The 19,865-nt window shown below is 44.0% G+C and overlaps 1 protein-coding gene across 1 annotated transcript in view; it reads right to left on the reverse strand.

The window, feature by feature from the left end:
• Positions 1-7,836, reverse strand: part of LOXL2 (lysyl oxidase like 2) — an 84,758-nt gene extending 76,922 nt beyond the window's left edge. The window contains exons 1-2 of the mRNA XM_087969926.1: positions 7,442-7,836; positions 3,647-3,822 (exon numbers count right to left, since the gene is read on the reverse strand). Of these exons, the coding sequence (XP_087826052.1) occupies positions 3,647-3,822; positions 7,442-7,760 (495 nt within the window). The 5' untranslated portion in view covers positions 7,761-7,836. The remainder of the gene's footprint in view (positions 1-3,646; positions 3,823-7,441) is intronic.
• Between the last annotated feature and the right edge of the window lie 12,029 nt (positions 7,837-19,865).

The following is a 19,865-nucleotide window of genomic DNA, read 5'->3' on the forward strand; positions in this document are numbered from 1 at the left end:
AGCAGAGTTTAGAAGATATGTTTGTTAAGCTAGCCAAAGTCAGTGAAGCACCTAATAAAATCATATATATCTGATATATATTTTTGCTGGTTTCTAAGCTACTTCCATATGAGGTACAAAAGTAACTAAACATGGGTGCAACAGTGTGAGCCATCCTTGATAATTTAGCCAACTTCTTTGCTTTTACATGTTTTTCCTACACAAAGCACTGTACTTCTTGCCAATGGTGGACTGCAAATTTTTAACAAACACCCCCGATTTGATGGATGGGACAAATTCCTTGGAAGAGTTAGTTAGGTTAGTTTCAACTAATTTAAACATCCGTCAGGGAAAGGGTGACCTTGAAATAACTCTGAACCTTTTATAAAGGGATAGCAGAGGCAGAACGACTGGCGGAGAGTGATTCATGGCTGAAACATCCTTGTGTGAGCTACCCTCTGTCTAGACTGTTCCAAGTTTCTTTCAGATGTTGCTCTGAGAATTAAAATCTGACCCTGGAAAAACTGATGACTGCAAAAACTATCCCAAATATTCCGTGTCACCTCCTCCTCCAGGCGCTGAGCTATCCTTGTTAAGACAACTACTGGAATTAAAAAGAAAGAAAAGGCTTCACACTCATTCAAGAGAAGCTACACAGCATTCCATCTCTACTTGCTGGTGTGTGTTTTTTTTAAATACTGGATTTCAAAAGATGCATGTTGGAAACATGAGACATTAGCACAAATCTTGAGTGGTAATTTTTCTGTGAACCCACGCATAGTCCTTTTTTTAAGCAGAAAGAAAACTGCTACACAAAGTGGAACAGATGGAAACCTATCCAGGAGAAAAGGAATCTGGAATTAAGGAGGAACTTCCTAACGGTGAGGACAATTAACCGGTTCAACAGCTTGCCTTCTGGAGTTATGGATGCTCCATCACTGGAGGTTTTTAAGGAGGGACCGGACAACCATTTATCTTGAGTTGGCTAGATGTATTGCTTGAGTTGGCTAGATGACCTCCAAGGTCCCTTACAACTCTTGGTATTCTGTTATTGAACTCAATCAAATTGAATGACAGGGCTGGAAGGCATCTTGGAGGTCTTCTAGTCAGTGGTGGAATTCAATTTTTTTTTACTACCGGTTCTGTGGGCGTGTCTTGGTTTTTTTTTAACAACCCCTCAGATTTGGTGATGGGACAAATTCCTTGGAAGAGTTAGTTAGGTTAGTTTGTGACCTTGAAATAAGGTCAAGTTAGGAAGAGTTAGTTAGGTTAGTTTGTGACCTTGAAATAAAAGTGACCTTGAAATAAGGTCATGTCTTCGTAGGCGTGTCTTGGTGGGCATGGCAAGGGAAGCTTACTGCAAAATCCCCGTTCCCTCCCCACCCCACTAACCTGCTTTCCAGCTCCGTTTTCCTGTGCAGGGCAACAAAAGAAGACCCAGCCAATCAGCTGGGACTCAGGAGGCAGAGAATAGATGGGGGCGGGGCCAGTCAGAGGTGGGATTTGCTGGTTCTCTGAACTACTTAAAATTTCGACTTCTGGTTCTCCACAACCGGTCAGAATCTGCTGAATACCACCTCTGATTATGGGAAGGGAAACGAGATAATTTTTGGCTTTCACTAGATTCTAGGCACCACCTGATTTGATTATTATTGTTATTTAAAGTTAATTTGAAAAAATAACTAATGAGTTTATTGCAGAGTGCTAGCCCCTACTATCCTTTATATTTACAAGAAAGTTTCTGTACCCAATAGGCATTTCTAGAAATTAATTAAATTAAAGGGATGTCTCCAATCTCATGTTTTCCTAAAAACATCCCTACCTTTCCAGAAAAGAAGGCATAGTACAAGGGTACACAGTGTTCCAAATGTGTTTACTTCTCCCCAAAGGAAGCCTTAATTAATGTGATGAATGCCTTAATTAATGCATTAATTAAAATAATTAATTACAGATAGCCCTCAACTTACAACCATTCATCTAACAATTGCTAGAAATTACAACAGCACTGAAAAAAGTGACTTATGACCATTCTCACACTTACTTATTAGCTGCGGTGGCGCAGTGGTGAGAGTGCAGTACTGCAGGCTACTTCTGCTGACTGCCAGCTGACTGCAATTTGGCAGTTCGAATCTGACCAGGTTCAAGGTTGACTCAGCCTTCCATCCTTCCGAGGTCAATAAAATGAAGACCCAGACTGTTAGAGGCAATAGGCTGATTCTGTAAACCACTTAGTGAGGGCTGTAAAGCACTATAAAATGGTATGTAAGTCTAAGTGCTATTGCTACTGCTACAATCCTTGCAGCATCCCCACGGCCATGTGATCAACATTTGGGCCCTTGGCAATTGGTATGTATGACTGTTGCAACATCCGGGTGTAGGGGATCACAATTTATGGACCTTCACGCAAACCAAGTAAATGGGGGAAGCTGGATCTGCGTAACAACCCTTGCAAAAAAGGTTCTAAACTCAGATGCAACTCAGGTGAACAACCACCTGGCTTAGGGGTGGAAATTTATTTGTCCCAATTGGGTTTATAAATCGAGAACCACCTGTATATCACATATAAGGTTCGACATTGCAATGCTAGCATCTCCAAGAAAAGTAAGGTCCTTTTTGAACACTTGGCAAACTTCCATAGAAGGGGTACAGTGCAATCTCTATTCAACCTCGACATATTCTGCATTCTTCCATGATTACTTCAGGGCTGCCATAAAAAGAAGCTGGATTTTTTTCTGTTGTCTGATCGAAAGAGCTAATCCTACTTATCTGCTTTAGAAAATGGCAATGATTTCAAGAATTCCTGTATGGAGAGACTGGAAAGGTAGGGATCCCTCTGTGGAAAGTGGAAGGCAGAGATTCCACACCAGTCAATATCTTTGACATTGCATTACATCCATCAAACCTCAGATCACAAAAGATGTGGATTAAATGACGGGAGCAAGCATCAAAAATTAATTCTTTAACAATCAAATTCTCTAAAACACAAGTCCGATACTGAAGTTAATTTAACCAGGACGCCATTTATGAATTATAGTTATGTGGATAGACTTGGAAGACATCCAAAGTTAGGCTTTAGCTCTTAATTGTTAATTCAGATTGAAGGTCTTTGTTATGTCGGCTGCTCTTCTTCTTTTTGTCTCTTTAGCTCTTCTATTTTGTTACCTGCTATTTTTCTTGGTCGGACTTTCAGGTGATCAAATTTGGAATACAGTAAAATACAATAAAAGCAGAACATACAATTGATGCATCTTTGTGCTTCTTGTTGACCAAGTTTTGGATTTGATTCGCTGCAGCCAAAGGCTGTTCCTGGGAGAGTTTTTCTCCAGCCCAGAAGGTAACCAGGACATTGGGGGCAAAGTTGGTGCTAATAAAGGGACTCCTACTGATTATCTGACTGTGTTGCCTTTGTGCCACGCCCCGAGTCATCACACCCCTTCTCTAACCCAACAAAACTCCATGGATGTATCTAGATACTTTCCAGGGATCCAGCTTCCTTGGAGTGAGATTCAAGTTTTTGTGTGCAAAAGGTAAGCAGTCCCATTGAAAAGCTTTTTACCACAACGCAGCTGCCGAAACTGGCCAATTGCACTGAATGGAGAAGTTGCCAGTTTCAGCAAAGGTACCAACGATCCAATGGCAAACTCTTTTAACTCCCAACTTTGCTTACCTCTATTTGATTGAGCAGAGGGTCCTCAAACCTGAAGCCGGGGATCCTCTTTTCACTGCAGAGCACGCTCACATCCTCGGTGTGCTTGCAGTCTGACACACCCCATCCGTTGGAGGTACATTGAGCTATTGACGACTCTCTGCCAGTGCAGTAGAGGTTGTCCAACCAGATGGGGCCTACAGAGAAAGAGGGGCGAAAGTTCTCTTTTAGGAGGTCCAGTCTCCACTTTGTACAGCAGAAAGAATTTCATAAGATTGAGCTCTCCACCCTATAGCAATGTACAACCTCTTTGAAGCTGACTCCTTTAGGAAGAGGAATAGAAAAGGCTAACCAATGGAAAGGAACCATGAGGCCACACAGTTAAGCATTTGTGATGACCCAGGGTGGGATACAAAACAAACACAGTCACAGAAAACAGGTGAAGCCCCTCTTATTCCTTCACATTGCTTCCAAGCTCCGAATATCCCTGATAGAAGACAAAAAACTCCCACACAAACAGTTACAAGAAGAAGGGAAAAAGCAGCACAAACCAGGCAAGATAAGGGCTGGAGGATGTCCACAGATAACAGAACGCACACTGGGAAGGACGCCAAACTCAGACAGGAACCATAAACTAGAGATATTTCCATGCTTTGTTTCCAGCATTCGTCTGTATGCATGTTCATCCTCTTATGCAGTTGTCACAGCTGCAGCCCATGAAGAGGATCAAAGCCCTCTCCTCCCGAGTAGACCACGTCTCTCCCTTATCCTCTCCTCCCAGCATGCCCTAGGGTGGATAGGGATGGGCCTGCTCCTGCTCTAACTGCTCAGCCGGCCTCTGTCCTTTTCCAGCCTCCTCCTCCTCCTCCAGAGCCACACTTCCACTCCTTGTTGGCTGTTCCTCCTCCCCCTCAGAGTCAGTCTCCACCAGGGGCATGACACATTAGAGATTATACCTTTATGTAACATTTGAAAAATATTGTTGAACTCCTGTCTTTTGTCTTCTTTTTAAATGCCCCTCTTCCTGATGTCAGCCAGACAAGAAGCGCACCCAGGAACAGAACAGAATAACGAAGTTGGAAGGGACCTTGGAGGTCTTCTAGTCCAACCCCCTGCTTAGGCAGGAAACTCTACACCACTTCAGACAAATGGTTATCCAATCTCTTCTTTAAAACTTCCAGAGTTGGAGCATTTACAACTTCTGGAGACAAATTGTTCCACTGATTAATTGTTCTAACTGTCAGAGAAAATTCTCCTTAGTTCTAGGTTGCTTCTCTCCTTGGTTAATTTCCATCCATTGCTTCTTGTCCTGCCTTCAGGGGCTTTGGAGAATAACTTGACTGCCTCTTCTTTGTGGCAGCCCCTGAGATATAGGAACACTGCAAGCATGTCTCCCCTAGTCCTCCTTTTCATTAGACTAGACATACCCAATTCCTGCAACCATTCTTTATATGTTCTAGCCTCCAGTCCCCTCATCACGTTTGTTGCTCTACTCTGCACTCTTTCAAGAGTCTCCACATTTTTTTTTTTTTTACATCGTGGCGACCGAAACTGGATGCAGTATTCCAAGTGTGGCCTTACCAAGACATTATAAAGTCGTATTAATACTTGAGTACTAAGAGTACTAACTCTGTTTTTATTGTAAGGATACATTAACAGAAACTTGCAAGTCTCAACATACATTTTCCCATCACCCCTTTACAGTCCAAAAATCTGGGAAGGGTCCCTCCTTTGATTCCTCCATTATTTCTGCAAACAGCTACCTCTCATCTAAATGTCTGTGGAGCTTCTCAATCATCCAATTCATGGTTGCCCCAAAAGCAAAGGTGCTCTTTCAAAAGGCAACTGGACTTTGCTTTTCCTTGGACATTTCGCTTTTCATCCAAGAAGCTTCTTCGGTTCTGACTGAATGGTGGAGGGTGGAAGGATTTATATTCCTTGCAGTCATCTGGTCATTAGCACTCTCTCTGGGAGTCAGACTGCTTCTTATCTAATTGTCTCGTCTGCAGCTCTTCCTCCTGTCTCTCAAGGCCATTCCCCCATACCATTACATCAATGACAATTTGTTTTTTTAATACGTGTATTTTAACAGTTGGCTTGGAGTAATGTGGAAGGTAGGTCGATAGAAGGACTAAATCAGTAACTGGATAGGTAATATAGTTGATTTCTTTCTTGAAATTTTCTCAAGCTGGTCAAAGACCACCATAAATATAGACTTAGTCTGGGGGACTGTCTTATCTGATTTTGGAGAAGAATATGGAGCTTTAGAGCAAGGAGCCAGGGGCAACTAGTTGATAATTCCTCTAGGGCTGGCTCCACTATGTAGTAGAGTGAAATCTGCTTCAAGATCTTCAAGTGGATGTAATAAATCAGGGGTCCCCAACCACCGGTCCGTGGACCGGTACTGGTCCGTGGAACAACTCCTACCGTGCCACTGGCTTGCTGGGCGCCGCCATCTTTTTCATGAAAAAGTGCTTCCGGTGAGCTTTTCTGGGTAGAAAGCTCACCGGAAGCACGCTTTCATCAAAAAAATGGCGGCGCCAGCGTTTCGTGAGCTTTTCCAGGTAGAAACCCAGAAAAGCTCACCAGAAGCGCTGGCGCCGCCATCTTTTTGATGAAAACGTGCTTCCGTGAGGTCACCGGAAGCACTTTTCATCAAAAAGATGGCGGCGCCCAGCTGATGCTGTACCAGCTGATGCTGGGCCGCGGAGCCCAGCTGATGCCGGTACCGGGCTGCGGCGTCAAAAAGGTTGGGGATCACTGTAATAAATGACATGAAATGTGAAAAGGGAAGCAAAGCATGGCTGTTCTAGACAGGTCAGGAATGGGACATCATGTGGACTCTAAGCCTAGAAGTCAGAGGTCAACCCTGATCTACCATATCTTACCAAAATATTGTGAGTCTTTGCAAAAAGGATAAGGCAGGGGGGTCAAACTCTAAGGCCCAAGGGCCAAATCCACCCCATGGGGTGCTTAGATCTGACCCATAGGGCCACCCTGGAAACAGCAAAGGGCTAGTCCACAGTGCCTTTGCTAGAGAAAACGGAGCTCAGGAGGGCCACACACACCCCTCCCCCGAGTTTTTCATTGGCTAGTAAATCAAACTAAAAGCAAAACAAAAGGAGAGATGTTTCCCCTTTTGCATTGGAGCATGCAAGAAGGGACAGGAAAGGAAAAAGGGAAAGAAGGAAGACAACAAAAAAGATGGGAAGAGAGCAAGGGAGGAAAAAGAAGGAAAGAGGGAAGGGAAGAAGAAAGGAGACGGAAGAAGGAAAAAGAAGAGGAAGGAAGGAAGGAAGGAGGATAATGAAGAGGGAAGGAAAAAGAAGAATAGGTAGGTAGGTAGGTAGGTAGGAAGGAAGGAAGGAAGGAAGGAAGGAAGGGAAAAGGAAGGAAGGAAGGAAGGAAGGAAGGAAGGAAGGAAGGAAGGAAGGAAGGAAGGAAAGAAAGAAAGAAAGAAAGAAAGAAAGAAAGAAAGAAAGAAAGAAAGAAAGAAAGAAAGAAAGAAAGAAAGAAAGAAAGAAAGAAGATTATAATGAGGGAAGGAGGGTCTCAGGGAAGTCCTGCCTTACCACTTGGCCACCACAGGTGCCCCCAACACAAATGACATCAAGTTGGCCACACTCACCCTTGCCACGCCCACCCAGACCCTCCAAGGTCATTGATGTGGCCCTCAATGAAATCGAGTTTGACACTCCCTGGGATAAGGGAATAAACATGCCACTATATAGTAACAGCCCCTTTTCTCTGGCTGATGCTTGCTAGAAGGGATCAGAAAACAAACAAACAAACAAAAATCATTCTTCAGCGTCTCACCTTCTCCTTTGCCATATTTGGAGCCAGGGAACCAGGAGACAGCTTCCACGTAGCCCAATTGCCTGCAGAACACATTGGCCGAGTGGATGGAGAAATCGTCATCACAAATGGTGCCCCATTGGTTGTTGTAGTAGACCTCTGCCCGCCCTTCGTTGTGCTTCCTCTTGTCTCCTGACAACCGGACCTGAATAGAATGCTCAGTGCTGGGTTGGGGTTGGGAATCTTGTTGATACTGGGCAAGGATCAGGTGGTCCAGGCACACGAAGAAGAAGAAGAAGAAGAAGAAAAGGGTCCAATGGCAGTTTGGGAACTTTGCCATTGAGGATGTGAAGTTCTCTTTGGAGACGAGTCTTTAAGTTCAATCAAAGATCCGAAGGCAGGCTGGCCGTTTTGCTGGGAAGAAATAAATGGAGGAGATATTTGAGAAAAGAGTAGATGCTTAGGAGTATACAGGGGTGGGCTTCAAAAATTTTAGCAACCAGTTCTCTGCTCGATTGCTGGGTGGGCGTGGCCTACTCGGCCACCTACACAATGATGGCGGGCCGTTTTCGCACTCCCCTGACTCCAGAGGCTTTTCTCGAGCCTCCAGTAGGGCGAAAACAGCCTCCCCCGGGCTCTGGAGGTCCTCTGGAGGCCAGGAATGGTTCCAGAACTGGTATTCAGCAGGTTCTGACCAGTTCTGGAGAATCGGTAGTGGAAATTTCGAGTCGTTCAGAGAACCAGCAAATCCCACCTCTGACTGGCTCCACCCCCATCTATTCTCTGCCTCCCATTGAGTCCCAGCTGATTGGCTGGGTCTCCTTTTGTTGCCCTGCCCAGGAGAACGGAGCTGGAAAGCAGGTTAGTGGGGTGGGGAGGGAATGGGATTTTGCAGTAACCTTCCCCTGCCACACCCACAGGACCAGTACTAAAAAAATTTGAATGCCACCACTGCTTTCTGGGTTTATAAAATTAGCCTCCTGGCAGTTTTCTGAGTTTTCAACTTTTCCAAACCCAAGTAGAGAATGATCTGTGTCTGAGATGTGAAGGCTGAGATTCTGGAGTTGGGAACTTGTTGGTTCCTAGTTTTTACAGATAGTCCTTGACTTAAAACCACAACAGCCCAATATGTCTGTCAAGCAACAACCATTAACTGGATTTTGCTCCATTTTACAACCCTCTTTTTTTTTGCCATAACACTTAAGTGAATCATGGTTCCAGAACTGGGAGGCAGAGGTGGGTATTCAGCAGGTTCTGACCAGTTCTGGAGAACCAGTAGTGGAAATTTTGAGTAGTTCAGAAAACCAGCAAATCCCACCTCTGACTGGAGATTTTGCAGTAACCTTCCCCTGCCACGCCCACCAAGCCACGCCCACAGAACCGGTAGTAAAATAATTTGAATCCCACCACTGCCAGGAGGCCCATTTTTCGCCCTCCCCGAGCCTCCACGCGGCCCTGTACTTACCTGGCATCCAAAATGGGCCATGTGGGGACTGGTGGGAGGAGAGGGGTCAGCGGGGTGCGGCCAGCCAAGGGTGGGATTTGTGGGTACACCGAACCGCACAGAATCTTAGCTAGAAGATCACCCGAACCAATGCAAAGGCGTAGCAGCCCACCCCTGGGGGGGGGGGCATAGAAACATTCACTTTGGAGATCCAATTCAAAGCGGATTTGATAGAAACCCAAAGGGAGTCCAAACCAAATGGCAGATGAGGTGGATTTGATTGCCCAGATCCAATTGGAGGCTTCCAAACTGATTTGGAGAAGTGTAGCAACATGATTCCTTTTCAATCATAGAATTTAATCCTTAAATGCTGGAAGCTACCCAGAGTCACCCAGATGTGGGTCAGGCAGCTATATAGCAATAGCACTTAGACTTATATATCGGTTTATAGGGCTTTACAGCCCTCTCAAAGCGGTTTACAGAGTCAACCTCTTATCCCCACAATCTGGGTCCTCATTTTACCCACCTCGGAAGGATGGAAGGCTGAGTCAAGCTTGAGCTGGAGGAATCAAACTGCTGGCAGTGGGCAGAGTTAGCCTGCAATAATGTATTCTTAGCACTGGGAAGGAAGGGAGGGAGAAAAGGAACAGCAACAGCACTTACAGTGCTTTACAGCCCTTGCTAAGCGGGTTTACAGAGTCAGCATCTTGCCACCAAACACCCATCTCGGAAGGACGGAAGGCTGAGTCAAGCTTGAGCCTGGTGGGATTCGAACTGCCAAATTGCAGTAGAAGTAGTTTGCAGTACTGCATTCTAACCACTGCGCCACCGAGGCTCTTAATCATAACTCCTGAGATAATATAATAAAGGAACAAAAGAACAAATAAATAATCGCCTTCAAATCTGATGGATTTGCTAAATAGAATCAGGAATCCAAATAGGGACGGGGTGGAAACCTCAACTATCTTCGACTTACAATATTTAGTGATGGTTTGAAGTTACAACAGCACTGGAAAAAATGACTTATGACTGTTTTTCACACTTACGGCCATAGTAGTAACCCCATGCTCACGGGATCAAAATTCAGACGCTTGGCAACTGACTCATATTTATGACGGTTTGCAGTGTCCCAGGATCACACGATCCCCTTTTGTGACCTTCTGACAAGCAAAGCCAATGGGGGAAGCTAGATTTGCTTAACAGTTGGGGTACTAACTTAAGAACGGCAGTGATTCACTTAACAATTGTGGCATGAAAGGTCATAAAAGGGGCAAAACTCACTTAGCAACTGTCTCACTTAGCAACAGAACTTCTGGGCTCAATTGTGGTGGTAAGCCGAGGAGGACTCATATCACGATCATTGGCCATTACCAACTTTTGTAACAAGTAATGCAGTGGTGGGATTCAAATATTTTTACCACCGGTTCGGTGGGTGTGGCTTGGTGGGCGCACTTTGAGCATGTGCGCACACTTTCTGTGCACGCACGCACCAAATGCGCACTTTGTGCAGGCGCAGAGGCGTTCTAACTCGCCTCCTGCAAGCCTGCATGATCCCGGTCGCTTCAGCAGCTGCCGCACGGCACTCTTCTGTGCCGCGCAAAAACAGCTGCGCTTCCAATTCAGAGGATAAAGGTGAGTCTGGGAACTCAGGCGGGCGGGTGGGCCCAACAGCAGAGCAGTGGAGAGAACCAGGTCGGTCAGAACCAGGGCAGAACCAGGCCAAACCAGTAGAATACCACCATTGAAGGAATGACAAATCAACAGGTATGGCCCAGAAACTGCGGGTATTATACAGCATTGGTTTCATGGCTCAAGAAACACTCTGAACTGCTAGATTTCTCTTACAAATAGCAATAGCACTTATATACCGCTTCACGGTGCTTCACAGCCCTCTCTAAGCAGTTTACAGAGTCAACCTCTTGTCCCCAACAATCAGGGTCCTCATTTTACCCACCTCAGAAGGATGGAAGGCTGAGTCAACCTTGAGCCAGTGAGGATCAAACTTCCTGGCTGTGGGCAGAGTTAGCCTACAATACTGCATTATAACCACTGTGCCACTACTATTCCTTCCTTCCTTCCTTCCTTCCTTCCTTCTGGAATCGCACGTAGACTTATATACCCCTTCACAGTGCTTTTACAGCCCTCTCTAAGCAGTTTACAGAGTCAGCATATTGTCCCCAACAATCTGGGTCTTCATTTTACCCCCTGCCCCTTCGGAAGGATCAAACCCTGACTGTGGGCAGAGTTTGCCTGCAATATTGCATTCTAATCACTGGGAAGGGAGGGAGGAAGGGAGGGAAGGCTGATAGCAATAGCACTTAGACTTATATACCACTTCACAGTGCTTTACAACCCTCTCTAAGCAGTTTACAGAGTCAGCATATTGTCCCCAACAATCTGGGTCCTTGTTTTACTGGCCACGGAAGGACGGAAGGCTGAGTCAACCATGAGGCGGTCAGGATTGAACTGCTGGCAGTGAGAAGTGAACTAGCCTGCAATACTGCATTCTAACCACTGCACCACCACAGCTCAAATGCAATTCCTCTTAGAAAGAAATACTTCCTTTTCATCCGCTGAATGAAAGGAAGAATGATTTCTTCCACCTCATCCAAGAAAGAAACACAAAAAAACGTAACCTCTGCGATGTTTACTTTTATGCTAAATCTGGCATGAGCTTTGGCTGTACCAGATGTGGCAGATTGGTAAGAGAATTATTTTGAGAAATTGGAAGAGTATTCCTATTCTGGACATGAAGGATTACCTTCTGGAGACGTGTCATTTATCCATTCCTGCTAATCAAAAAAATGATGCAACGTGTTTTCCTTTGGGCCCATTCAACATACAATAAGCCAAAAGCTGTTTTTGCACCTGGCTGATAGGTGAGATAGCTTTGAGAAGGGCAAACTGGATGCTGCCCTTTTTAACCCCTGGTCTCTCTGCAAACTTCTTTAACCGGTGGCTGGAACTCTTTGTTCATTCTTGTCTGTTTTCCTGTGAGTCGTGCTTTCTATAGCAGGAGTCTCCAACCTTGGCACCGTTCAGCCTGGAGGACTTCAACTCCCAGAGTTCCTCAAGCCAGCAAAGCTGAGGAATTCTGGGAGTTGAAGTCCTCCAGGCTTAAAGGTGCCAAGGTTGGAGACCCCTGTTCTATAGAAGAAAAGCGAAAGGCCAGATCTTGTGCTGAGAGAGTAACACAGGCTCTGTTTATGGTAAAGATTTCCTCTTTCCCAAATATCGCCCCCTTCGCTATTATGTCACAATGCATATTTCCATTACCGCATGTCTGGTTTTTTAACCATACTTAATGCAAACAAAAAACCCAGCAGAATCTGCTCTCTGCTTCCACTTGCACAGAAAGCAATTTAGCAGACCAGATTGTCGTTGTTGTCGACGACCCTCTATAGCTCAGCCAACAAGTTGATGGATGTTTGAGACTGGCTGTCAAACCGCATTGCTCCATTCCCAATTCAGCGGGGAAGCATTTAAGGCGAGAGAATCAAAAACGTGAGCTAAATGCCAATCCCCACAGGGTTGCTCCTTGTTGTCAGTTCTCCGTGCAAGTTGCACATGCAACAGTCTGGAAAGCCACATGTGTGGAACGGCTTCCATCTGAAGGGAAGCCAAAAGGCAGCGCAGGAAGCCCACCACTTCTAATTTCCTAGAGCAGCGTCATTTTTCCTGGCCTCGTCAGCATGCAAAACATAGCAACGGATGTGTTCTGCTAAAAAAAAACAACAACACACTTCCAGGAAAGAGACGTATCCCAAACTGCACATCAGTTGTGACGTGGACGGAGGTTGGTTGGTGGGGGGGAAACAGGGTCACACAGGGAAAGGAAGAAAGACTAAATATTTTGGCTAAGCATGACTTTATTTAGATTTTATAGTCATGATAAATTTCTTTGAAATTAATCAACAACCGTAAGATCGAGAATGGCCAACCTTAAACAATAGCCTTCTCTTGTTGTATTTCCCCAACTACAAATGAAACAACAACATTAGACAAGCTTATAGGACCCAGATTAAAACCATAGAAACACAGAGCTGGGAAGTGCCTTGGAAGTCTTCTAATCCAATCCCTTATCCAAGGCAGGAATCCTTAGACCATCCTGGACAAATGGTTGCCCAATCTTTTCTTGAAAACTCCAGTGATGGAGCATCTGCAACTCTGGGAGGCAGGCTGTTCCCACTGTTGGGAAATGTCTCCTTAGTTCCAGGTTGTCTCTTCCTCTGATGAGCTTCCATCCATTGTTTCTTGTCCTACCCTCAGGTACTTTGGAGAATAAAGTGTCACCTTCTTTTCCTACTGTGACAGCCCTTCAAGCAGTGGTGACTTTCCAAGTAGTTTACCACCGGTTGGTGGGCACACTTCGCGCACATGCACACACTTCACGCACACACAGAGGCTTTCCTGCGTACCTCCTGCAAGCCTGCACTCTCCCTGTCACTTCAACAGCTGATGCGCGGCAATCTGCTGTGCTTTGGAAGCAAGGAATCAAGGTCAATATGGGAGCCCGGGCGGACGGGTGGGCCCAACAGCAGATTGTCGGAGCAAACTGGTTCGGTCTCTGCTGATCTTCGGCGCTACTGGCTTGGGAGAACCGGGCCGAACCGGTAGAATAGCACCATTGCCTTCAAGTATTGGAAGATAGCTATCAGATCATTCCTAAGCCATTCCTCTTCGTTAGGCTAAACATACCTGGTTCCTTTAACTATTCATTGTATGTTTTGGCCTCCAGATTCCTTATCATCTTTGTAGGTCTTCTCTGCACTCTTTTTAGAACCTCAGCATGTTCAGAGCACATAGGTTGCAGAGAACAGCTCCTTTCCAACTTCAAATTAAGAGGCTGCTCAAGAAGCTAAGCTAGTCAACAAATCAGAACTAGTCAAACTCTTCAGGGCCAACAACAATAAAACAGATATTTATTTTTTCTCCCAAACAATTAGGGTTTGAAGAGATGAAATTGAATGGAGACAAAATTATGACGAGTATTGGTTAAAGGCAAGTAGGGCTAAATCATTAGTGCTTCTTTTGTTAAGAAACTATATTAGATGCCAGATGTAAAGGACAATTCAGTGGTTATCCTTATCCCCGTTCCATTCTTTCTTCCTGATCCATGTTTAATTAGGGAGGAAATTAAGTAGATATACAGGAAAACTAATTGCTTCTTAAGTACAGCTTATGCCATTATGCCACTATTATGCCATAACAGTTTGGGGATAACCCTAACACTGAAACACAAACTGAACCAACTATACATTTAGCAGAATGTGTGAATTCATTTTAAGACGACACAGAAAGCTACAAATTATTAGTAGTTGGCAGACACTGGTTATTTAAGCACTACTTATAAAGGTACAATATAGAATAAGCAAAATCTGTGTAGTGGTTAATGACAGTGGGTTAGAAACGGGGAGGCTGTGAATTCTAGTCCTGCCTTAGGCATTAAGTCACCTGTGTGACTTGGGATCATCATCTCTCCCAGCTCAAGAAAGAAGAAAAAGAAGGCAACAAAGCAAAATATTGCCAAAAGAGTTTCCAAGAAAACTTGAGGGACTTGTCCAGGCTCTTGCTTGGAGTGAAGACTGACTTGAAGGCACAACATTATTATTATTTAATTGGGGCTGCTGGAGGCTAAAAGATACAATGAATGGTTGCAGGAACTGGGTATATCTAGTCTAACAAAGAGAAGGACTAGGGGAGACATGATAGCAGTCTTCCGATATGGGTTGGAAGACCTATATTGGAGGTCAGCCTATTCTCCTGGACATCTGAGGCCAAGACAAGAAGTAATGGATGGAAGATTATTAATTAGACATCCAACCTAGAACTAAGGAGAAATTTCCTGACAGTGAGAACAATTAATCAGTGGAACAACTTGCCACCAGAAGTTGTAAATGCTCCATCACTGGAGCCAGTCTGAAGGATTTCAAGAAGAGACTGGATAGCCATTTGTCTGGAATTGGTTTAATCCTGCTTCATCAGGGGACTGGACTAGAAGATCTCCCAGGTCCCTTCCAACTCTGCTATTATGTATACTTATATTTTAAAAAAGGCAAAACAAAGCCACTAGGAATGTCCATCCAAAGAAAACTAAACCTGAGCAAGCATTTTAGCCCTGGGTATCTCATTTCTCAGAAAAGTAGAGGAACATTTGCCATAATAGACACAGGGCAAAGATGTTTCCATAACTGCATTTAACAAATTCACTGTTGTTATTCTTTTGTTATCATAGAAACAGAAGTACATGCTGGGAATCCATTAGAGTAGATCTTCTCTCTCTGCTTCTGGAGAGGATTAATCCGGCATAATATCTTTTCAAGGTGGCAGGGAAAAAAGTTTAGGTCTTCATGTTTATTGTCCTGGGAAAAATCAACCCAATAAATCCAGTCCCCTCTTCTGAGCCAACATTTTATCCGTAATGCAAAAGCTGAGTGTGGAAATGTAATTTAAGCAAAGAATATGTCATAACATCAGACACCAGATTTTAATCCTGGCTGCAGCAACCAGGACTTTTCATAAATAGTATTGGATCGTGTTGCAAGATGTCTTTTCCTAATCAATAGACCAACATGGCGATTTTAAACCTAGGTACCATCTGCACATATAAACAGCCATCTCCTCTCTTTTTGTTTAAATAATTTGAAAAAGCTTTTTTTAATAAAATCCTCATCATGTCTTTCTTTGGGATGGAAAGACATCATAGCAACATGTCATGCAAACGCAAGGAAAACACACATGCTTTAAAAACATATTAAGGCAAATAAAACATGAGGATCCTGAAAGGCCTGGTTAAAAAACCCGGAACATAGGAAGTTGGATTGAAACATCGGCAGAATATAACATTAATACAGATGGTGCCCAATCCATTGAGGGGTGGAGCAAATCCTCCCTCTCATCTCAATGGGAAAGCGAAGATGACCTCTTTGCCATGGTGGGAAAATTGCCTAACAAAGAGTAAGGAGCAAGGTGGTTATTTCTAGCCACTGGATGTGACTCCTCCACCGGCTTGCAAGGAATTATTTGAACATCCTTCTTATAGCTGCCATATGGAAAACCCATATGGAATTTGGGGGAAGAGCTCTATTTAGCTTAAGATGGACATCTTGGTTACTATTGTTACCTTATGATATACAGCAGGAGAGGAGGTTTAAACCATTTGGCTTGGTTTGTTGGCATATGTTGGAATGGAATCTAAGCTATTCTTGGAGATGTCTTGGAGTCCAAACTCAACAAATGGTTAGCTGTCTGACATACCCACAGGGAAGAGTGATTATTCTTGGAATCTAGTGAAGACAACAATCTTTTAGATGCCAAAACATTTTAGATGCCAATGTGTATTATTTCCCTTACATCAAATAGTGCTAAGTTAGCCTAGCTCTGCCGAGAACTTCGACTGTTTCTTCAGTTGAGTGAAGTCTCCTCTCTGGATGGCATTGCTGATTATCATCCTATAGCTAGCTTCTATAGCAGCTTGTGGGCAATCTTGAATGATTTAGAGAAGTAACCAGGGTCAAAGTGGTAAATGCTTCCCAATAAAGGAGAATAGATGGGAGATCATCAATGCTGGGAAGAGAAAATGTCAGAAAGAAATCAATGGCTAACAATGGACGTGTCCATAAAATTGGCCAAGGGTAAGGCTCGATTTGAAGGAGACCATGGTTTTAATTGCAAAAAATGGCGCCACCAGTTTACAGAATGACAGGAAAGGCCCTGGATCTAACAATAAGCCCAACTTTTACCCTGTTTCTCCAACAATATGGCCTCCCCCAATAGGAAGTCCCAGCATGTTTTATAGGCATGAAATGAAATTAAGCCCCTCCCCCCAAATTAAGGCCTATATTAAAAAATGCAAAATGGGGGGGAATGGTGGGGGGGCTTGCCGTTAGGAAGTACTTTTGTTGCACACCCGGATATGGTGCTGCCTGCGTTGACCCTGATATGAAGTGCCCCACCAATGCTGAGGTCAATATCCAAGCCGTCGCCGCCTGCCCGCCCGAAGATGCAATGGGGGGGGGGAATTAAGTCACCCCCTGAAAAGACAGCCTAGCCATTTTTTCGGGGCTCAAAAAAAAGTAAGACCCGGCCTTATTATATGAGAAACACGGTAGTACCATTCAGGTTACTGAGCCCTCCTGGCTGAGCGTATTGAGTATCTAGTGTGTTGAAAGCACTAGAATAAGATAGAATAACAGGATTGGAAGGGATCTTGGAGGTCTTCCAGTCCAACCCACTGCTCAAGGAAGAAACCCTATATCATTTCAGACAAATGCTTGTCAGTCTCTTCTTGGAAACCTCCAGTGTTGCAGTACCCACAACTTCCAGAGGCAAGCCGTTCCACTGATTAATTGTTCTCACTGTCAGGAATTTTTGCCTTAGTTCTAGGTTGGTTCTGTAAAGTAGTCCAGTTAAGAAGCACAACCTAGCTCTCACTTTATTTAAGCTTATATCAATTGCAACTTGCAAGATTGAAAGTATATCCTCTTCTCTTACTCTCTGAAAAACTAAGGAGAATTCCTTCTGAAGTGCTTTCCATACCTTCCCTCCTTCTAAGTTGTTCAGTCTACAGCTCCCCTTCCTGTCTCCCAATGTCATTTTCCCATTCCAATACAGTAGTACATGTGTTAAAGTGTCACACTGTAGATTGCAAATGTCCACAAGATGTTTCCTTCTCCTTCGTTTCGTTAGTTGTTGGGATTCTTGCAAGATTTCAAGGCAGAATGGAAAACTAGCATCTTGCAGGGTTTGGCGACCTCTCAGAATTCCAGCCAACCAGCAATCAAACTGACAGGTGCCAAGTTCCTCCTCTCTTTCAGTAAAATCTACTTTTTTGACACTAAGAACAATCAACCAGTGGAACAGAAGTTGCCTTCAGATGTTGTAGGACAGGGGTGTCCAACCTTGGCAACTTTAAGACTTGTATACTTCAATTCCCAGAATTCCTCAGCCAGCTTTTCTGGCTGAGGAATTCTGGGAGTTGAAGTCCACAAGTCTTAAAGTTGCCAAGGTTGGACACCCCTGTTGTAGGATCTTCATCACTGGAAGCTTTCAAAAAGAGACTGGACTGCCATCTGTCAGAAATGGTGTAGGGTCTCCTGCTTGGCCAAGAGGGTTGGATTTGATGACCTACAAGGTCCCTTCCAACTCTGTTAATCCAATTTACTATTTCCAACCTCAGCCTGCTCCAATATATAGGTAGCTCTTGACTTATGACCACAATTGGGATGGAACTTCCATTGCCAAGCAATGCAGTTGTTGAGGCTTGTCCAATTTCACAACCTTTGCCCGTGGTGGTTGTTAAGCAGATCACATAGCCGCTAAGCAAACCCATCCCCCCCCCCGCCCCATCAATTTTGCTTGTTGGAAACCAGCTGGGAAAGTTGCAAATGGCAATTCCGTGACCCGGAGGTGCTGCAACCCATCCTACATATATGCCAAGCGCCCAAATTGCAACCATGTGACCACAAGGATGCTGTGACAGCCGTAATGCAAGGAGTGGTCCCGTCACTATTTTTTGGAATGGGGGGTGTTGCACTTCAGTCACGGAACAAATAATAGTAAGTTGAGGACTACTTATAATTACAGTGAGAGGTTGCACAGCGGCTGCCTTTTACTCATCGTTAAGTTAGTGGTTTTGCAGATATTATTGCTCTGGCAACTGTATGGGGGAATTGAACCAATTAGGTTATCTAACCTGGCAATGAGCTACCTGCAAATAGAATAGCAAAGCTCAGAAATCACCAAGACGGTATACATTCTCCACCAGAGTGCCATTCCCCAAAATAAATTATTAAAAGAAGATACTCGGCCGATCCTTTTTATTTTAAATCAAGTTTTTAGTCCATTCCATTATATATATATTTCTAAATTGCAGTTCACTGAAAACCCGTGTTCACCATCTGGAAACGTGGATAGCAAAATTTCAGACAAAAAAATAATAATAGCCCTAAGCCTCCCGAAACAGTGGCTAGCTTCTCGCAACTAAACCAAGCGTAACTCCTGTTTAATAAGCAGAACTCCAGAATTCACGCAACATACTATAAATCATATTGCTTCATGCAATGTCCTGTGACTCTCACAATACACTAAACCACAAACTACCTATCCCAGTTTTAGGCTAATTTTGTACAAATTCAACAGATTGAGTTTCCTCCATTCCAAGCAATTTTTATGCATGTCTATTTAGCTAGTTCATCGAGGGTTACTAAATCCTGGGTAAATGTAGCTCAGATTTCAGCTAAAACAGTTAGCATTTACATCCTGCCAAACGCCTTTTCTCCGTTAGATCTTAGAACCTTGCAAGATAGATCATTGCTGTACCACTACTGTTGTTTGATGTCAAGGATCAAAGCAATGATTACATGGCATCTAATATTACAGCATTACTGCAATGTGGATTGGAACATCTGGGCTCCAGTGTGCCAGACAGATTCTGAAGTTTGGCTTTCAGAATTGAAGCTGATGGTAAGGGAGACGGATGCCAACTATATCCTGCCACAAGTTGTCTGCAAGAGCAACTGTTTCCTTCTCTCTCAATGCACACAATATACTGACCCCACCCTTTTTTTTTGGTAGCAAACACAGATTGGGCTTATAGAATCATAGGGCTGAAAAGGACCTTGGAGGTCTTCTAGTCCAACCCCCTGCCCACATCAGGAACCTTATACCACCCAGGGCAAATGGTTGTCCAATCTTTTCTTGAAAACCTCCAATAATGGAGCATCCACAACACCAGGAGATAAGCTCTTCATTTCATCCTTACCCCTAATCTTTTAGCCCCAGGCCCTTTGATAAATTAATATATTGCCTGTTTTTTTCATTTTTCTTATGGCCATGGAATTACATTTGCTTTTCCCATTAATATTTCATTTACCCTCAAAAAAATCCAATAGATAGATAGATAGATAGATAGATAGATAGATAGATATAGATAGATAGACAGACAGATAGATTTTCCTGTAGCATCACAACTACCTTGGAAGGTATGTTAAGGTGAAAATG

This window comes from Notechis scutatus, chromosome 7, assembly GCF_049901735.1.
Source record: "Notechis scutatus isolate UNSWTSFEM ecotype Mainland chromosome 7, rNotScu1.2, whole genome shotgun sequence".
NCBI lineage: Eukaryota > Metazoa > Chordata > Lepidosauria > Squamata > Elapidae > Notechis > Notechis scutatus.